This window comes from Podarcis raffonei, chromosome 1, assembly GCF_027172205.1.
Source record: "Podarcis raffonei isolate rPodRaf1 chromosome 1, rPodRaf1.pri, whole genome shotgun sequence".
NCBI classification, from domain to species: domain Eukaryota; kingdom Metazoa; phylum Chordata; class Lepidosauria; order Squamata; family Lacertidae; genus Podarcis; species Podarcis raffonei.
The window spans coordinates 114,193,329-114,213,025 of record NC_070602.1 but is presented as its reverse complement, the minus strand read 5'-3'; the positions used below and the strand labels follow the sequence as shown (position 1 = coordinate 114,213,025).

The window sequence follows — 19,697 nt, the reverse complement described above, 5'->3', positions numbered from 1 at the left end:
GTTAAGACCAGTTTCAGGTTAAGAATGGACCTCCGGAACGAATTAAGTACGTAACCAGCGGTACCACTGTATATTGAGAAGCAGTATGATTCTTCAACATCAACTTCGTTGGACTGGTCATGTTGTGTGGCTGCCTGATTATTGTCTTCCAAAGCAATTACTCTATTCCGGACTTAAAAATGGAAAGCTGGTCAACAAAAACGGTTTAAAGACTGTCTCAAGGCAATTCTAAAACAATGTAGTATAAACACCAACAATTGGGAAACGCCTGTGAACGCTTGAATTGGATAACAGCCTTTACCAAAGGTGTCATGGGCTTCGAAGATACTCGAACTCGGGATGCAAGGGAGAGTTCTGTCTTCAGGAAGAGAGCAAGCTGTTTACTTTTTTTTTACATTTTAAAGTTTTTGTGTTTGTAAAATTGGGTGAGTTAACTGAATAAAGCATAAAAGACCAAATTAATAACCAGATGTGGCGATATGGCATGCATGCATTTTGTCAGTGACAATACCCTTGGAGGTTGTTCCTGTATCACTTCTATGTACTTTTTGCTTATCACTTCACAGGTATCACTTCTATGTACTTTTTGCTTATGTCGTTGTGTATGGAGGTGGGGGTCAATGGTGAGATGGACACCTGCTGCCCAATCACAGCAATGGTAAACCTCATATTTCGCCAATATTTTCTATGGACAGTTCTCACTTCTGCCCCAGGGAAAAGGCAGGATATACATGGAATGAATGAATAAATAAATAAGAACATAACAACAATTAATGAGATTAAATTCAAGTTATCACCTTAATTCATCCAAATAAATGGTTTTCATGATCTCCTAGACATAGAGTTAAAATGTAATGCTACAAAGATTCAAAATCATGCCAATTAACTAACTGGTGGAGAGCTTCAGAGGTCAATTTGGACTGAATAACCTTTAGCAGAAAAAGCACTCTGGGGTAATAGACACAGGGCTGTCTTACCCATAGGCGGTAGGGGTGCGGGGCGCCGGGCTCTCGGGTGCCAGGCCAAGAGTCCGGGGCCCAAGAGTTGAGTCCGGGGAAGAGCCCGTCCATTGGTCGGTTTGCCACGGTGGGCTCTTCTGCTGTGGGTGGCTCTGCGCTGCGAGTTTGGGGGCGACCGAGCCATCGAGATGCTGAGGTGACCAGCCAGCTCCGCACTCCTGTGCGCCTGGGACTGGGCAACCGGGGGGGGGGCGTCGCTGGGCGGATCTTTGCACCCCAGCACCGCATATGCTTAAGACAGTCCTGAGTAGACACATTTATTCAATCAGATCTCAGCTGTATGTTGTAAGATTGGGGGGGGGCAATTCTGATTTAAGACAGGAGTCTTTCTAAGTTATGTGAAAGCTAATTTGGTACTACAGAAAAGTATTGCCCTAATACAGCTGAATGTTGCTGTATCAGTTTACTTTGTTAATGTATTATTCATTGTTTTGAACATGGCAGGACAATGAAAGAGAATTCTTGAATAATACCCTGGAGAAGCTGGATGGTTAAAACAATGCTAGTGCTTCCCTTCCTGTTAAATATAATAGCAAAGGAAGCTGTTTGTCCTGTATTACTTAATATAGAAATGCTAAAAGGTTTTTAATATGGCTGTATGGTTTGACAACTGCAATTGATAAGAGTTCTCTTTTTTTACTGCGTCTGCGTAATATGTTTGCTGCTGCTACCAAAAGTTTTGTTAAGCAGGTTGGCGATGGAGGTCGACTAGTACCTGTTCGTAGCCTCAGTGAAGCTGATAAATATCAACCCCTCAGTCTTGTTATTAAGAAGAAAAGTTGTCTTATTTCAAGAAGATCCAAATTTGTTTCAACGCCATTCAGCCTAAAAGACATTCTTCAAGGAGAGAAAGAAATTTCAGCTGGTAAGTTTGTTTTTTAAACTTCTCGAAAGCTTATAAAAATATGATCTGCTGATTTTCAGAGACATAACTGAACAGGGGAAATGCAAAACAATATGGAATTTGCTGCTTAAGCTGTTTTAGAGGAATCAAACAGTATGTCTACAATATAAACAAGCATTTTGTGAAAAAGCATTTAATGTTTGCATTTAGTAAAAGACTGAAGAAGACATTTTAGGAGGTTTCACTGATAGTGTATTGAGTACTTTTCAGCATTCAGTACAAATTTGCTTTATATTTTTGGTGTAATCGTTCTGTGTTATATAACACCTGTCACTTACATGCAGTGTGATTCTAAAGTTGTTTATTTACCAATCACATTGAGTTCAGTAGGACTTCTTAGTAAGCGTGCTTAGAATTGCAGCATTAATGTCCCAATACTGTATAGCATGCAATATCAGCTATCCACTGTTACAGAGGAGTGAGATCACTGCATGACAATACCATTTCCACATCTGTTCACAACTTTTTTGTACACGTGATATGTAGCTCCCTAGAGCTGTTATTTAATTTGAAGTAATATGGCAGTGCAGTGGGATGCCTGAGGTTCTCTAAAATCTATTCTCTAGGTCCTTGTAGGCACAGGGAACATCTTGAGTATAATGCTGCTCACAGTCTTTTAGAAGAGCATCCTGCAGGTTATATGCCATTCTACATAACAGACAAGAAACTAAGGGAGACATTGCCCTTTAACAAAAACAAATAGCAAAAGCCATTTCTGACAGTGAAAGATAGACAATTTACAGTGTAATCCTATACATTTCTACCCAGAAGCTAACCCCATTGATGTGGGATGTGTATGTAAGTGTGTAAAAGATTGCAACTGATTTCAATAGAACCTAAATGTCACTGATTTAAACAGGATCCAGTCCAAATTATTTTAGCTCTAAATGTCAGTGGTATTCTGAGATTATACACAATTTAAGTTATTACATAATTAATGAAGTGATGCTATTTTAGGGTAATTGTTCTACGGAAGGCAGCTCAGTTGCTTTCCATGTCTGTTGTCAACAGCTCAAAGCTCTTGAAAGTAAAATAAGTAGCAATTAATATTTTCTACCACTGCAGATTACATGTTTTGAATATGAACATAATAGTAATGGGATGGACATCACAAATGCAACCCTTCACCTATATTTTAAATGACAGATTCGCTTTCTTTCTGTATTCCAGGAAAAGAGAGGTAATAGCAGAAAACAGTACCCTTTGTAGGATATTTGAATAGTAATATTTTATGCCTACCAGAGGAGTCAGACATTGTTTTGGGTTGGTCACTTGGTCTGCATTCAAGTAATTTAAAAATGTTATCCGTTGTTTCCATGTTTGTTCTGGAAAGCCTCTCTTCTTCCCAGAGGGGAGGGGTTGTGAGCAGGAATCACTTCCCGCGCTCGCACGGGGGCATGACCAAGCCCCCCTGCATCACTGATTCCTGGGCCCGCGTCATGTCCCCCAGTCAGCCAGCCAACCCGTCTGGCGGGGGGAGTGGTTTAGACACATTTAAAAACGGCCGCAGGCACACAGACTCTTCCTTTGCTGTTCCAGGCCTCCTCGGATCACCTGCCCACCCTCCCTCTAGGTTTTGCTCAGCTCCTGACCTTGCTATGGACTTCGCCTTGGTTGTCCAAGGGGCCTGGTAGGAATTTTTCCCACTTGGCAGATTGACACCAGCCACTTGTTTTTTTGCCTACCTCGTAGCAAATAGTCACAACTTTGTAAGGTTTGGTGGTTAGGCATTGGAAAATGTGTTGTGTGTTGGAGGGGAGGTTGTGGCCATCACCTGCCCCTCCCCTTGAAGGGTATTCCATTAAAGGAATCCGGTGGTTGTGGTTCCTTTCCGATACCCAGGTGGTGGCTAGGGCCATGGCACGACCCCCAGTGACTCTAGGGGAAAGCTTCTAGTTGATCCGCATCAACAAGCTCCCCCTACAGGTTGTTAACCCTTGTGTGACTCCTTGCAGAGTGGGCAGGAGTCAAGTATAGTTTCGATCCAGTGCCTAAGCCAATACCACTCACATTCTGTAACCAATAAAGTTGTGGCATTTTTTAGCCCATTAACCTAAAATACTTGTGTCCATGTGTCTTATTTTATCACGAAGCGGGGGTGGGGCCTAGACTCACAAACTTTATCTAAGTTTTGTCAAAATGTTTATATCTCAACTGAGAATTCTAAATAATAATATTTGCCAATGAATACAAGTGGGATAAACTTTGCAAGAGATATACTAAGATAGCTGGCTCCCAACTATGGAACTCCTTCCTTGAAATTTGCTGGTGTCCATGCATGATAATCAGAACATCTCTTGAAGTGTTTTCAGATGGCTTTTAAGTGGAAAAGAGATGAGGATTTAAAAAATCCTTTAATCTGAGACAATTTTATTGTGAGTAATTCATTGTTAATATTTTTAACAGATGCTTGTCCTGAACCGTTGGCAGCTTGATCATGTTTGCATACCTACTTATTTCTTATTCTTGTTAAGTACAGCAAGCAAAGTAGTTTTACAAGAGGTAATCCACAAAGTAATTAAGGCTGCAATCCTATGCACACATATCTGGGAATAGTTCTCTCTTCACTGAACACTTACTGGTTGAGTACATGTGGGTAGGCTCAGGCTGTAAGAGATGAGAATCTGAACACATTATAATGTTTTAGTATCTGATGGGTGTGCAGTTTTTATAAACCATGTTTCAGATTAATATTATATAGGAACTTAATTCCAGACTTCAATAAGCTGCCTATTTCCCTTAGGTATTTCATCCTACCAGTTACTGAATTATGAAGATAAATCAGATGTAGCGCTCAACGGTAGACGAGGAAATCCTATTATGAACTCCGCTGGGGTCAATATCACTGGATCAGATTCTCTTGCAGTGAAGGCTTCCTTTGGAATTGTAACTAAACATGAGGTTGAGGTACCAACATTACTCAGAGAACTTACCAGTAGGTTGGTATAATAGTTTCCATTGTTTGACTATTTAAGCTGCACTTGACAAATGAGCACTAAAATGTGGGTGCAATATGGGTTACAGGTTTTAGGTGCCATAAATAGGAGAAATATGAAACTATGTGGATTATCTCTCCCTTTATTGCAGAAAAATGAATTTTGAGCACTGCCTTGTTCGTCAGTCACGAGAAAGTAAGAGGACAGTTCTTTGTGTGGTCATGGAGAGCATTCGAACGACACGGCAATGTTCACTGTCCGTGCATGCTGGCATGAGAGGTGACACAATGAGGGTAAGTGAGCATGTTTAACCATGTTAAACATGCTTTTAAAGCATGTTTTTAACTTTAAAGATAGATAGATAGATAGATGATAGATAGATAGATAGATAGATAGATTAACTTTTTAAATGGTAATTTACCTTGGGGGTCCTTTTGGGGCCAAAAGACAGCTCATAAATAATTTTATAACTAACTAACTAACTAATTATGAATAGTGAAATCTTTATCAGCCGGTTTGAGAACACCTAACTCTATACAGGTTTGTTGCCTAAGTGTAGAAATCATATTATCACCAAGAGTTGAGGATCTTTAAAGAGGAAGAGATTTAAACATCAAAAAAAGCAAAGGCCCAAATAAAATAATTCTAATTTGACTAATACAAAACCAAAAAATAAGTTATGCAGAATCTGTCTTGGTGGTCGCATGATTTGTTTGTAGCATAGATAGATCATTCTCTTCTGGCTGAAAAAGTTATCTTTAACCCAAAGATTAAATAGAAGCTTGTCCAATTAAAGATATACACCCCAATCTGGGTGAGGCGGTTCTGATGCACACATAGACTGACCCCACCGCCACCTTTTTGGGCTGTCCTGCTTACATCAGTGGTGGACAGGGCAGTTCTATGTGTGTACATTTTGTGCCCCCATGAACCTGCCTGTTCCATAGGGTGGCCATGTGTCCTTCCTACTTTACAGTCCTCTATTTGAAGGGTTGTCTGGTCCAAGTCCAGTTTGAAGATAAACAACTTAAAGAAGAGAGAACAGGGGAAGTTAGCTTCTGGACACCAGGCTGAGCAGGCACACAAGTTACCTGGTCACAGTCTTCCCCACTTATGGTGAGATGCATTGTATTTCTATTTAAGTTATAGAAATTATTTCCAAATTTGCATTTTACATATAAATTAGCATATGCAAACCTGTGCCCTCTTTTTATCGGTGCACAAGTGGCCACCCTACTCATCCACTGAGATAATGTGGGAGTTTTGTAAGCACTAGAATTCATTTTGTGCACAGACTTGTGGATCCTCTTTTCCTGATTTGCTTCTCAGTTTTGAAGGGCATCTTTTGCAACTGAGAAAATTGTTCTAATTTCATTAGAACATCATCATCATCATCTCTACCATAGTGAAGTACTAGCCTTCCACTGGCTGGCTTTGACATTAAAGAGTCATATTATGCGTTATATTTCCAATACTTATTTAGCTTAATCTGCATTTTTATTCAAAATGTTTTCAAAACAGATGTTAACACTGTATCTTTCTTTTTAAAAATAGTTTCATATTATTGATGACTATAATTACAAAGGACGTGACAAAGCTATTGTCTTTCCTGCTCATACAACTATTGCATTTAGTGTGTTTGAGCTTTATATTCACTTGGATGGTAATTTTGGTAAGTAGTCTGTTTTTCTATTGTGAGTGCAATTACTATTGTACATTCTTCTTGTTCTGAGATTGGGAATGTTTAGTCTGGAATGCTATAAACATTATATTCTTGCTTTATTGTGTGCTTGTGGTTAGCAATCTCATTCACCTCAGGGCTTGCATCCATACCCTCCAGGTATACACATCTGCAAGGGCACACACAGTAACATCTACCAGTAGATTCAAATCCAGGGACAGTAGTGGGACAGACATTCACATGTGCATTGCAAGACAGATGGAAATCAGAGCCTCATCCGTACCATGCAGGGTGATGGATATTGTATTAGATTTGCATCTGAATTTGGATGATAATGGATGCAAATGATTCTGTACCTGGAAGTTTGCTTCCACCTAAAAAAAAATCACCCTTGCTGAATCAGCTGGTTTGTGTTCAGTTTTGTGTTGTGGTTTTGCCTTATTTAATATAACTTTTCTATAAAATTAAAAAACTAATTTTCATTAATAATAATAAACTGTATTATGAAATTGTGCTTTTCTGAATAATTAAAATATATGTAATTTTTTTCCCCAGAGCTCTGTGTCACTCCAGAATCAAAAGGAGGATTTGAAAGAGAGCCATCAAGAACATTTTCACTAATTAAATTAAGGAATCTGTTTTATCGAAGTATGAGGTTTGATATTTATGTGCATTACACTAATTAATTTGATTGGTAATGTATTTAATAGTATTTCATATTATGGTTGGTGCTGAAGTTCATGCTTATAGCTGCACTGAGAAGTATTTTACACACACACACACACACACACACACACACTTAAAATAATTGCAGAGATTTCAAAATATGCAGAGTGCATCAATTTTTAATTATAATTACCATAATAATGAATTTGCTTAATTTAAAAAGTAAATTTTTAATTGTTTCAGTTGTACAGTAAGATTATACTTATTACTCTTTAAAGACCTTTCATGATGTACAGCAATAATATGACACACACAAAAGTGAAGGTAGCCACATTGGGGCATAGTTAAAATATTTCCAGAGTCCATTATTAAGCAAATACTTTTAGCAGAGCAGAAAAATATCGCAAAATAGTGTTAAGTGCTCCAGAATTCTTAATCAGGCTAGTTAGTAAATAAAGAAAAAAGAAGGAAAATGAGGGGGTATATAACCATCTCTGCACCTACACCACCTATTTTTTGTGGTCCCAGAATCAGCCCTTGATTTGGAGAATCAGCCCTTGTTTTGCCCACCCTCCTTACAGGCCTTAGTGTAGCCTGATACCTACATGACACCAAAGGGGCCTCATTTGAATGTATGTTATCTCCTAACCTTACCATACATTTGAAGCATATCCAATGCACATTTAAAGCATTTGACGTTCCCCAAGGAATCCTGGGAACTGTTGTTTCCCATTGCCAAGCTACAGATTCCAGCAGCCTTGATCAACTAAAAAGGTAAAGGACCCCTGACAGTTAAGTCCTGTCAAACGCCGTTTACCTTCCCGCCAGAGCGGTACCTATTTATCTACAGTGGTGCCTCGCAAGACGAAATTAATTCGTTCTGCGAGTTTTTTCGTCTTGCGAAGCACGGAACTGCACCTCTTCAAGCAATGCACCCTGGGTATTAACGGTTTTAAGAAAAAGGAAACAAACTTGCAAGACGTTTTCATCTTGCGAAGCAAGCCCATAGGGAAATTCGTCTTGCGAAGCAACTCAAAAAACAAAAAACTCCTTCATCTTGCGAGTTTTTCGTCTTACGAGGCATTCGTCTTGCGAGGTACCACTGTACTTGCACTTTGTCACTCCATCGCAGGGATTTGAACCGCTGACCTTCCAGTCAGCAAGCCCTAGGCTTAGTGGTTTAGACCAAAGCACCACCCGTGTCCCCCAACTACAGTGCTTTAAATGTATTGTGTGAATCTGCCCACTCTGTGATCAAGATGCAGAGATGGCTCTACCACCAAATATTTTTCTCCCCACTGTTTTTAGCTTTGCTTGCAGTGTAGCTTAATGAAGAGTCCTAAATATTTTTGCTGGCCTAATAAAGATATAATAAGAGTTGGAAATCAACAATATTGTGCTATGCTTGTCATACGGTTAAGCTACTGAACAGTTGATTCACACAATTGATTCCTTTTCATTTGGAGCTTTGGATGTATTTGGATGGACAGGTAGGGCTTAGTGCACAGCAGTTGAGTCAGGGCCTGTCCGACATTAGTCATATTATACATGTCCTGTGCCTGAGAAATTGGTCAGTTTCATGTCTTGAATGGGGCTGCACTCTCCTTGAAAGAGCAGGTATGCAGGCTGGGAGTGTTTCTGTGTCCAACTTTGTTATTGGAGGCCCAGGAAGTCTGACTAGTAAAGGTAAAGGGACCCCTGACCATTAGGTCCAGTCGTGGCCGACTCTGGGGTTGCAGCGCTCATCTTGCTTTATTAGCCAAGGGAGCTGGCGTACAACTTCCGGGTCATGTGGCCAGCATGACTAAGCTGCTTCTGGTGAACCAGAGCAACACATGGAAATGCTGTTTACCTTCCCGCCGGAACGGTACCTATTTATCTACTTGCACTTTGACGTGCTTTCGAACTGCTAGGTTGGCAGAAGCAGGGACCAAGCAATGGGAGCTTACCCCGTCGTGGGGATTCGAACCGCCGACCTTCTGATCGGCAAGTCCTAGACTCTGTGGTTTAACTCACAGCGCCACCCGCGTCCCCCAGGTAGTCTGACTAGAAGTACCTTTAACCAGCTGCAGTTGCGGCCATTTGTGAACCCAGAGAACTTGACCACAATACTGTAGTCAAACAGGCATATAGAGGGTAAAGTTATCCCACAAATAAACTGGTTCAAAGCTGCTCCACGTTTTTTATATACAGTGGTACCTCGGTTTACGAACTTAATCCATTCCAGAATTCCGTTCTTAAACCAAAACCGTTCTTAAACCAAGGCATGCTTTCCCTAATTAGGCCTCCCGCCACCGGTGCCCTTCCACCGTTCAGATTCTGTTCTTAGACCGAGGTAAAGTTCTCAAACCAAGACACTATTTCTGGTTTTGCGAAGTTTGTAAACCAAATCGTTCTTAAAGCGGACTGTTCTTAAACCGAGGTACCACCGTATTTCATTTTTTAAAACAAGCTTTCAAATTATTATAGAACCACAAAGACAACTAAACCGTAACAAAAATTCAATAATATATCCAACTAGAGGCAGGACATATGAAACCTAAACATTTTAACTTGACTGCTTCAATTTTGGGAACTGACACTATTGCAGGTGACATACTTGTTCTGCATTTGTAAGTAATAAAGCAAGGGACGTGTCAATCAACCCATTGTGCAAAAAGATGGATACTTTCTATAGGTAAAATTATGCTATTATATTTATGAACTTGTTAGGATTTAACAATGACTGTGTAGATTATGGGAGGAATTCAAGGTTGTGCTAAGGCAATAAATCCATCAGGACATTTCAGCTTGCCAGCTGGAACGCACACATCACTGTTCCGGGGGGTTCTTCCCTTCCACATCAGAGCCAATTTGGGGGGAATGGGGGGGAGGGAGGGAAAGCCCCCTTATGCAAGTGAAACTCCTTGTTTCTGCTTACAGGACTCAGTTGTGGAATCCCACACTCTGGGCTGAATGAAGAGTTTGTATTTTTGTCGGTGGTCGACTAGATAATGTGCTATTGGATTTAGCAATCTTTCTTCTTTGTGTCTGTGTTATTTTTCCCCCTTCAGACAAAAGGGTAATGGATATCATTGCTCACTCAGACAATTACTTAGATGACCTTTTCACAGACTACTATGAAAAAGCTGCAAGCATGACGGATGTCTCCACGAACTATTTCCGAGAAGGGGCCCATATACGAGTGAATTTGCTTAACAATCACATCCCCAAAGGTCCTTGTTCGTTGTGTGGAATGGGAAGCTCCAGAAGAGAAACTGTCTATGGTTGTCTTGAGTGTTCTTTTAATGGACAAAAGTTTGTACGACTACATGCTGTGCCTTGTTTTGACCTCTGGCACAAGAGAGTGAAATGAAAATTTTTGGAAATGCATGTTGGTTGGATCCAGATTGTTGCTTGCACTTAGTATCCACTGAAATTAAGTCACACCTGACTTTTCCACTTTGAGGTCAAGAAGATCTAAGTACAACCGACTTGGCCTGGATTAAACCCATGCATATATTTAGGTGTGATTGTGCCATGGAATTTCTCGTGCATTTTGATTGCAAAATATGGAGCCACAAATGCTTTTTTCTCCTTCCGTGTTTTTAAAGGAATGCAAAATAGAACTTGATATAATGGCTTCCCACATATGCTCTGTTATTGGTTAGTTCTTTCTAACTGCATAGTGTAACATAGCTAAGAGATACACATCCGAGTTAAAAAATTCACAATAGCATTTTGTGATAAATCTAAAAAATGTGTAAATTATGTTTAGAAGTCATTATTTGTAGGAGTAATTTGGAAACATTGGCTTTTGTCTAAAGGCAAGAATGTGTTTCACCTTAACTACACCACAGTAAGACAGTAATGAAAAGATATGAATTATTTATTAATGGCATAAATATTTAATTGAAATATCAGATTACGAAAATGTTTGTCTTTGCTCTGGTTAAACAGAGAAATAAAAATTGAATTGAATCTTAGTATGACATAAATGTTTCCATTAAAATTTGCCAATGTCACCCCCAATTACATCTGTCTCCTATTTAGTCCATATTTATCATTAATATAGAGCAAGTTCAGTATTTTTTAAATGTTAGACTTGCTGTTATTTGGTGCCTTTTGATGTATTTGACAATATTTTTTGTAAGAAAGCTATATAATTTTGGAATAAACGAGTCAATTACATATCTGATGTATGTATGCAATACTATTATCATTGAGATCTAGCCATTAGGTGGCAGTATCTGCCACTGTGTTTAAAACCGCATGTTAAAATTGGCACTGCTGGGGTTGTCTAGAATTTCTGCTACATATTTATCTACCAATGCATTTGTAAAAATAGAAGGGACTAAACACCTGATTCTCTTTAGATCTGAATATAGCACACCCACTGAGCCCTGGATTCTTTCTTGACTCTAGTGCTGTTTGGTTTTTGATATAAACACCGTGGGGGAGACCTAACTGGCATTTAAGTTGTCCAAGAATTGTGCATTTAATCAGTAATACAGTACCTGTCTTGTACATAGCTGTTTCCACACAGATGACACACTTTACTTTCTCCATATGCTGGAGAACATGGCAGTGGTGGCAGCGGATAATTTGTCAACCTCTTTTAAAGCCATCCAGGTTGGCACTCTCACTGCCTCATGAGTGAACAAATTTTATACATCTCTTACTATCTTCTCTTATGCGCCTTTTTCTCCAAACTAAGAGCGCCAAATGTTGTAGTATCTGGGTGGGGTGGCTAAAAAAAGAGATGGTTCAGACAGAATACTAAACCACAGATAAAACAAGCCACAGTTCATAAGCCAAAACTATGGTTTCATGCTGGTTTGTTGCCAAAAAAGCAGACAAAAAAACCCACATGCTTAGTCTACTTGGCTAATTTTTGGACACTGCAATAAGCCATACTTTGGCTAAACAAACCATGGGTTAGCATTATGTGTGAATCAGGCCATTAAGTGAAAATGTGCAACTGAGCTTCAGTGCCATTAATGCAACTCTGGATCTGCTCCAAAAATGACTCCCACAAATTTTCAAAATGAATGTTAACCATGAGGGGAGTAAAGATGCCACAGGGGTGGGGGACAATTTGGAGCAAACAAAACAAAAAAGGGAAATTACTTCACCAGCAACAACACTATATTTGGCATAGCTGTAAATTCCCCGTTAACTCTTACAACTTTAATTCAGATTATTTCATAAGAATTACAAAGTATGTGGAGCCACCCCTATCATTTCAGTAACATTTTTAATTATGATAAAAAGGTATAAAAATTTCCCACAACCAACATACATGAAATATTATGTGACAAAGAAATTCCATTTTGGTTAAAGCCATTAATCTAATGGACAAATCCCAGGGAAATCAAACAGGGCTGAAGAGTGTAATCACAAAAAGCTGTGTACTTGGTTACAAATGTAGTGACAGCTCCACAGGTACATCTTCACTTCAATGTGTATTTGGGGCTCCACTAGCAGAATTTCCTACTACCTTCAATGCAGTGGGTAACACTGTGAACAAAGCCGTGTCCCCTCCACTGAAGGGCATGGGGAAGTCCTTGTGAAAGCTCCATGTGCGCATGGGAGGAACTGCTGAACTGGGATCCAAATGTCCATAAAACAGGGATGGGGAACCTGTGGCCTTCTAGCTGCTGTTGGACTGCATCCCCTATCATCCCTGATCATTGGCCAAGCTGATTTGGGCTGATGGGAGCAGAAGTCCAACAACATTGGCAGGGCTGCAGATTCCCCATTCCTGCCACAGACTTTTAAGCAATGATCTGTTATAGTTCATCGTGTTGGTAGACGTTATATTCCTTGGCAGATATGAAGCCGTCTCCGTCATGGTCATTCTTTTTAAATATATCAAGCAAGACATCTTGATGAACGGAAGGGTCGCGTTTCTTGCCATCTCTTTCAAATTCCTTCTTCAGGTAATGGTCTATCTAAAGGAACAACAATCGACAGATTTTTTATCTCAAACTTTGTTACGTATTGAAAATGGTGTTAATTTAGGTTTAGATGCTATAACAGGGAACATCAGAATATGACCCGTGTTACCTCATGTTTTGAGAGTTTTTTGTCACTATCCAGGTCCATTTGAGAAAATGCTTCAACACTGCGGGGTCCTTGCGTTACTGCATACAGTTCAATCTCAAAGATCAGGGTTGCGTTAGGTGGAATCTTTGCAGGTTCTAAAAATGGAACAAGACCATTTTGGGAACTGTGTACACACATCTGACAGATAATCTTAACCACAAACTGGAGTATTTTTTATGGTTATTTGGAAATGTGTAAATTATGGACTCTGGTATAAATATTTGTTTTTTAAATACTTTGCTTTGTTGAACTACTTTGAATTTGAGGCAGCCATCCTGATTATTAGGTGCAAAATACAACTGGATTTCCCCCTATACACACTCCTTTTTGGGGAGTATTTCCACGTGGACTGTGCCCTAAGTATATTGTCAAGCCATTCTAAACTAGTAAACTGCCTACTCACAAAAAACAACAACAGTTCCACCAGATTTGTTTTGTCATTTTCAGAAAGCTTCTTGAAAAATGTCGTCTGTGCTTCAGCCATCAGTAATGGCTGGGGTGGGGGATGGCAAGCCAATGGCCTAGGGCAAGGGTCCACAACCTTTTTCAGCTGTCCACTGTCCCTCAGACCATGTGGTGGGCCAGACTACATTTTGGGGAGAAAATGAATGAATTCCTATGCCCCACAAATAACCCAGAGATGCATTTTAAATAAAAGGACACATTCTACTCATGTAAAAAGACACTGATTCCCGGACCGTCCGTGGACAGGATTGAGAAAGTGATTGGGCTGCATCTGGCCCCCTGGCCTTAGGTTGCCTAGCCCTGGCCTAGGCCCTGCCTTTGTCCATCGGCATTGCCAATTGGCCTTTGGTGGGCAAGGCTTCAGGGAAGACCACAGGGAGAACTTCATCCCTCTTGTTCACTCAGGGGCCCCCACATTGGACTAACGCCAACACTTTTCTCATGAATGTCAGAAAGCTACTTGATAAATATGAAATGGCTATCTAGTCAATCAAGCATGAACAGCCATTCCACTAAAAACAAAACAAAACTTGAAATACGATTTTTGGAGTAGGCAAGGTTAAGATTTCAGGGATAAAAGTTTCTCCACCTCAAGGAGGAAAATGGGCTTCAAAGGAAATCCATGTTTATCTCCTGGTTTGATACAATATCCTCCTGTATCAAAAGGGATACGGTGGTGCCTCGGTTTAAGAACAGCCCTGTTTACGAACTGTTCGGTATATGAACTCCACAAAACCAGAAGTAGTGTTGCGGTTAGCGAACTTTACCTCGGTCTACGAATGGAAGCTGAAAGGTAGAAGGGCACCGGCTGCAGGAGGCCTCATTAGGGAAAGCGTGCCTCAGTTTAAGAATGGCTTTGGTTTAAGAACAGACTTCTGGAATGGATGAAGTTCGTAAACCAAGGTACCACTGTACCAAAGTTTAGCAGCTTTTGAGAAAGAAAGCATACTGATAATGGCGGACAGGTAGCAGTAATGAAGGAGAAAGCTTCCAAAGTCAGTCCGAAACAAGTATTTTGCAAGGCATGCACCTGCAGCTGCCAAATACAGAATTTGGGAACTCATCTAAAATGATGAAGACTAAAAGTATGGCAGTTCAGACAGAAGATTAGTGCTAGAGTGACATGCTTTTCATGCAGGCCATAGGTTCAATCCCTGGCATGTACAGGTAGGGCTGGGAAGGTATCCTACTTGAAACCCTTCAAAGCTGCTGTCAGTCAATGAAAACAATACTGAGTTAGATGGGACATTGATCTGCCTCAGTGTATAAGGCAGCTGCCGATGGTCCTATAATGTATTTTTGAGTTTCCACATACTGCACTGAAAGCTAAATGTTGCAACAGATATCCTCTCCGAGAACTAAGGGAGATCAAACGTCATATACAGAACTCACAATAAATAAAAATGAAATTATAGACTTTAATGTAGAGGCTAAGACAGTGTGATCCCCTACACTGAATAGAGCTCACCAGCCTGTCAGGTTGATAAGACACGTTCCTTGTGTAAATGTCTCAGGAAGCAACAATAGGAGACTTAACTGAATCTCTGTGTATGGGTGATCATTATATGTATCTGGCCTGGTGTGTCCAATAGGTCACAAGTTGCCCTGTGCTGGGCCCAGAGACCTTTCCCCCCTTAAAATTGTTTAGTAGAAATCCTCACACATGCTTCAGCAACACAACTGCTCGGTTTCTAGAATTAGTAGCTAAACTAAAAAAAGGAAAAAGATTTAAGCGCAAGCAGTTTTGAGCGTAATACATACCACAGGAAAACCCGTGAAAAGTTCTAGAAAGCCACATGCATTCTTGACATTCAAAACTAGTGCCATCTTGCTCAGCATGCACAAACAATGCTCTGAAAGAATATAAGAGGGTTGTACGTGGGAAGAAAGGCCTCCTTCAAAAGTTCAGCCTAAAAAAGATAGTCACAGTTAGTATTCAGCAAACAAGCAATGCATATTTGCACGTTGAGAATACCTATTGAGAAATCAAGGTATGTTAAATCTGGTTGAGGTATGATGGCCAAATCTACCGTATTTTTCGCCCTATAGGACGCACTTTTCCCCCTCCAAAAATGAAGGGGAAATCTGTGTGCGTCCTGTGGGGCGAATGCAGGCTTTCGCTGAAGCTTGGAGAGCTTCAGGAAGCTATCAGCAAGCCTGGGGAGCCCGCGGGAGTTCCCGCAGGGCTCCCTAGGCTGCGGATAGCAGCCTGCTGCACGGAGCGCAGGGCGCGCTGAAGCAGAGCACCCCGCGCTTCGGGCAGACATCGGGCAGCCCCACAAGCTCGGGGGACAGCGGGGAGGCGCAGCGCCGCCATCCCACTGTTCCTCGACCTGGTTTGGAGGCTGGCGCTGGGGAGAAGCGCGCTTCTCCCCAGCGCCAGCCCCACAAGCTCGGGGGACAGCGGGGAGGCGGAGCGCCGCCATCCTGCTGTTCCCCAACCTGGTTTGGATTCCCTGACCTGGTTTTGTGCATCCTATAGGCCGGTGCGTCCTATGCGACGAAAAATACGGTATTTTTCACTTCAGCACACTTTGAATCACAAGTTGTCCTACAGAGACGTTGTGCATGTCAGATGTCAAATCACAATGAGGTCAAAGCTGGGCACCTGGATACTTAAAGATTCACCAGTTCCAGCTAAGATTCAAAAGGCAAAGGTTTCAGCCCAATAACGTTAGATGGGATTAAGTCCCACTGGACAAGTCAGTCACAATTATCTCAAGGCACAATTATCTCAAGTTCCAACTAAGTTTAGCTGGACTGGAGTCATGGTGAAGGCTTACTCAACATCACTCTGACTGGGAGATAAGTGATCAACATCACTCTGGTATGGGCCTAAAATTAAGATCAGTTCAGACATAAAGCCAAACCACTGCAGGGACTGGGAGAGCCCCTGCAGGCTTTTATGTTCCCTCCTTGCACATGGGGTTCCCTTCCTCAGTTCCTGGATTTTGCTAATTCACTATGATGTTCAAACTGACAAACTATGGATAGTGCTAACCAGGATTTAGAAACTCAATCCAAGCAGTGGTTTCATGAAGGCAAGGTACTAATGAAAGGTTACCGATTTCAACATCAGGACAAACTAGGGTCAGGAAAATGCTGAAAGCGAAGGAAGAAACCTGCAGGTAAGAGGAGAGGAAAAGGAGGCTATAAACAAACCTGTGGGGCTACTTCTGGTCATCACACAAACAATGGTTTGGCAACATGCTTGAACTGAACCATAAAGCTAGGTACAAAAGCAACAAAACTGAATTGAATTGAATGGTTACAGCCATTACAAAATGCCAGTGAATAAGTAACATGTAGGGAAGAGGCTGGAAATGTGATAGATAGATATAGATAGATAGATCCCAGTTCCTTCTCTATAGGCTAAAGCAATACAGCTAAAGTAGAGAGAATGGCTATTCGCCTTAACATGCAGCCTTGCTTTACCATATCCTTGCTTCCCATAAGCAAGTGATGGAGGTATGATCACTTTCCGTTTCTCTCCAGGACACATATTCAGCATTGCAATATCTAAACCTTTAATTACTTGTCCGACACCAAGGACAAACCATTTTGGGTGGCCATTGTTTTGTGTTCGACTACAAAGAAATATTAAAAAGAGAGAGAGAGAGAGATTTAATATTTACAGGTTTAAGAAACAAGTTCAGTATACAAGCACATCATTTTTGGTCAACATTTATTGGTACTTAAATGCCTGGGGATGCTTGGATCTGGACTGTTTTCACACACTAATACCACATCCTGTAGAATTATATCTGTTATATTTTATTTACACAATCAGAATGAATTTCAGGAACAAAAATGCTTTTTCTGTACAGCCTGAGCAGGAGCGGTGAACAATGTTATAGCTAACTGTTGTAGCTTGTCTTCAAAGCCACCCCACTGCCGTGCTCACAGTTGTGAAGGATATTCTTATGTTATGAATGGCCCGTGTCACCATTAAGAAAACGAGGTCGGAATAGGCCAATTTATCTGGGCTGTCCCTGGATAAAGTGATTTTCTTCATTAAGTTCTCAAAGTTTTTAACCCAGCTCAAGGTTGTCATCTGAACTAGCCAGAAGTTTAACTGATAATCAATCAGTCAGTCCATCATTTGAAAAATAAGACTTTAGGTAAAAAGGTAAAGGTAAACGACCCCTGGGCAGTTATGTCCAGTCAAAGGCGACTATGGGGTTGCAGCACTCATCTGGCTTTTCAGGCCGAGGGAACCAGTGTTTGTCCACAGACAGCTTTCCGGGTCATGGGGCCAGCGTGACTAAACCACTACTGGCGCAAAGGGACTCTGTGATGGAAACCAGAGTGCACAGAAACGCCGTTTACCTTCCTGCCGTGGTGGTACCTATTTGCACTGGCATGCTTTCGAACTCCTAGATTGGGGCAGGAGCTGGGGCAGAGAGACAGGAGCTCAGTCCGTCAAGCAGATTCAAACCACCAACCTTAAATCAGCAAGCCCAAGAGGCTCAGTCGTTTAGACCACAGCGCCACCCACATCCCAAGAAATGGCATTTTGGCGACTGTAACCTTGGTTTAAGGAGGCATTTGGCACCTAGCTTATACACGGCGAGTCTTTTAAAAGAGGGCCCGTGGAATATGTGTACTCTGTATCCACAGAGCCTCTTTTAAAGGACTTACCCTGTATATCTGAGTTTCTAACACTGCACACACATATAAGCTAGGATCCAAATTCCTTCTTAAACCAAAGTTACAGTTTTATTTTTCAAATGATGGGTTATAAACCGTAGTGCGTGCATGCCTAGATAGCATATATCTAGGGGCCTTTGACGCACTAGGGCCTATGACCCACTCTCCACATGCCTTAAGAAAATAATGGGGGTGGCCCTCTGACCCATACAATACTGCCCATGTAAAACATATGCATACATGTTATCAAGCGATTCTGAAAGCATCTGTGATTTTCGGATGATCAAGGAAGGATATTGTACAAGGCTGGAATAACACCCCCCTCCCTTAAAGACATTAAGTTTTCATTCCTAAATTGCATGGCACAACTCACATTGACTTTGGAACCCAACATTCAGGTTGCCAAACCTTTATTTTTGCGTTCAAAGTACCGCTTCCTTGGGTTTTATATATCCGGCGGCGTGGGCCGAGTCCCAAAGCAAGCTTTGGATTGCCTTACCTGCAATAGAACTTGGACTTCTCCCCGGCCAGGTACCCGTCGTAATGGGCATTCAGCAGGTCCCCCTTCTTGCTCTTCGGATGGCAGTTTTCGGGGACGTGCACGACTTCCATTTGAACTTCGTCGGAGGAGGCGCCCTCCTCCTTCTTCTGCCCGTCCGCCCGGAGGGTTACGAGGGCGAAAGCCTGGAGGAAGAAACAGATCCCCGCGGCGAAGTGCATAGCTGCTGGAGCACGAGATCGCAGCTGCGGGATCTGCCTCGCTGCTCGCCGGGGCTGCGTGGCACTGGCATTGTTCGACGTCACGGGAGCCGGGAGGGGCGCGGCCCGGGGCTGCTCCAGCCTCTGTCTCGCCTCGCCTCCTTCCGGCGGACGCGCGGGCGGCGCGGGATGTGCCCCGCTTGCGCTGCTGGCCCGCTCTGCCTCCTCCGCCTTCCCCATGTAGGTCTTTCGGGAGGTGGCACGACGGCGCGGAGCCGCTTTAATCCCCGGAGCTGAAGGTCTCCTCCCGCATCCCCATCTAGGCAGAGCGATGGTAGCTATTCGTTTGGGGAAGGATGGCCCAAGTGGCCTAGATTGCAGGTGGATGCAGAGATTGCAGATTTGTAATCGGGAAGGGGAGTTCCTCCTGGTTTGCAAATCGGCGTCGCTTCAGCGTTTTTTCTCTGCGCGATAGGGTCATTTTGCGCCCGAGGTGGGGGAGGCCGAAGGAGACTCTCTTTTAAAATTAAAAAAAACAAAAGCCGGAGCCCGATCTTGTGCGTGCCTGTTCGGAAGTCAGTCCCGCCAAG

At 41.9% G+C, this 19,697-nt stretch overlaps 2 protein-coding genes across 5 annotated transcripts; one reads left to right on the top strand and one right to left on the bottom strand.

Moving 5' to 3' along the window:
• The first annotated feature begins 586 nt into the window (after window positions 1-586).
• Window positions 587-11,376, top strand: PJVK (pejvakin). 3 transcript variants are annotated; one of them, XM_053410156.1, is made up of 7 exons: window positions 1,794-1,884; window positions 2,989-3,103; window positions 4,667-4,862; window positions 5,011-5,152; window positions 6,414-6,531; window positions 7,096-7,188; window positions 10,260-11,376. In XM_053410156.1, the coding sequence occupies exons 3-7, from the start codon at window positions 4,744-4,746 to the stop codon at window positions 10,559-10,561; spliced, it is 774 nt and encodes a 257-aa protein (XP_053266131.1). In that variant the 5' UTR covers window positions 1,794-1,884; window positions 2,989-3,103; window positions 4,667-4,743; the 3' UTR covers window positions 10,562-11,376. The 3 variants fall into 3 exon arrangements, with proteins under 3 accessions (XP_053266122.1, XP_053266131.1, XP_053266140.1); XM_053410147.1 differs by lacking the exon at window positions 2,989-3,103 and having other exon boundaries at window positions 587-1,884; XM_053410165.1 differs by lacking the exons at window positions 1,794-1,884; window positions 2,989-3,103 and having other exon boundaries at window positions 4,760-4,858.
• Window positions 11,377-12,349: 973 nt separating this feature from the next.
• FKBP7 (FKBP prolyl isomerase 7) lies at window positions 12,350-19,347 on the bottom strand. 2 transcript variants are annotated; one of them, XM_053410207.1, is made up of 4 exons: window positions 18,908-19,347; window positions 17,194-17,345; window positions 13,255-13,388; window positions 12,350-13,139 (listed from the first exon to the last, which is right to left on the bottom strand). In XM_053410207.1, the coding sequence occupies exons 1-4, from the start codon at window positions 19,345-19,347 to the stop codon at window positions 12,978-12,980; spliced, it is 888 nt and encodes a 295-aa protein (XP_053266182.1). In that variant the 3' UTR covers window positions 12,350-12,977. The 2 variants fall into 2 exon arrangements, with proteins under 2 accessions (XP_053266182.1, XP_053266187.1); XM_053410212.1 differs by lacking the exon at window positions 12,350-13,139 and adding an exon at window positions 15,520-15,611 and having other exon boundaries at window positions 13,258-13,388.
• Between the last annotated feature and the right edge of the window lie 350 nt (window positions 19,348-19,697).

Bases quoted from the DNA above. Each gene is read 5' to 3' on its own strand.
- FKBP7 (XM_053410207.1), bottom strand. From the start codon at position 19,347: ATGGGGAAGGCGGAGGAGGCAGAGCGGGCCAGCAGCGCAAGCGGGGCA. The intron at 17,346-18,907 runs GTAAGGCAATCC...ATTTCTTTGTAG, and splicing joins AAGTCCAAGTTCTATTGCAG to TCGAACACAAAACAATGGCC. The intron at 13,389-17,193 runs GTAAAGCAAGGC...TTCCATTTTTAG, and splicing joins TTATGGGAAGCAAGGATATG to AACCTGCAAAGATTCCACCT.
- PJVK (XM_053410147.1), top strand. From the start codon at position 1,674: ATGTTTGCTGCTGCTACCAAAAGTTTTGTTAAGCAGGTTGGCGATGGA. The intron at 5,153-6,413 runs GTAAGTGAGCAT...TTTTAAAAATAG, and splicing joins TGAGAGGTGACACAATGAGG to TTTCATATTATTGATGACTA. The intron at 6,532-7,095 runs GTAAGTAGTCTG...TTTTTTCCCCAG, and splicing joins TCACTTGGATGGTAATTTTG to AGCTCTGTGTCACTCCAGAA.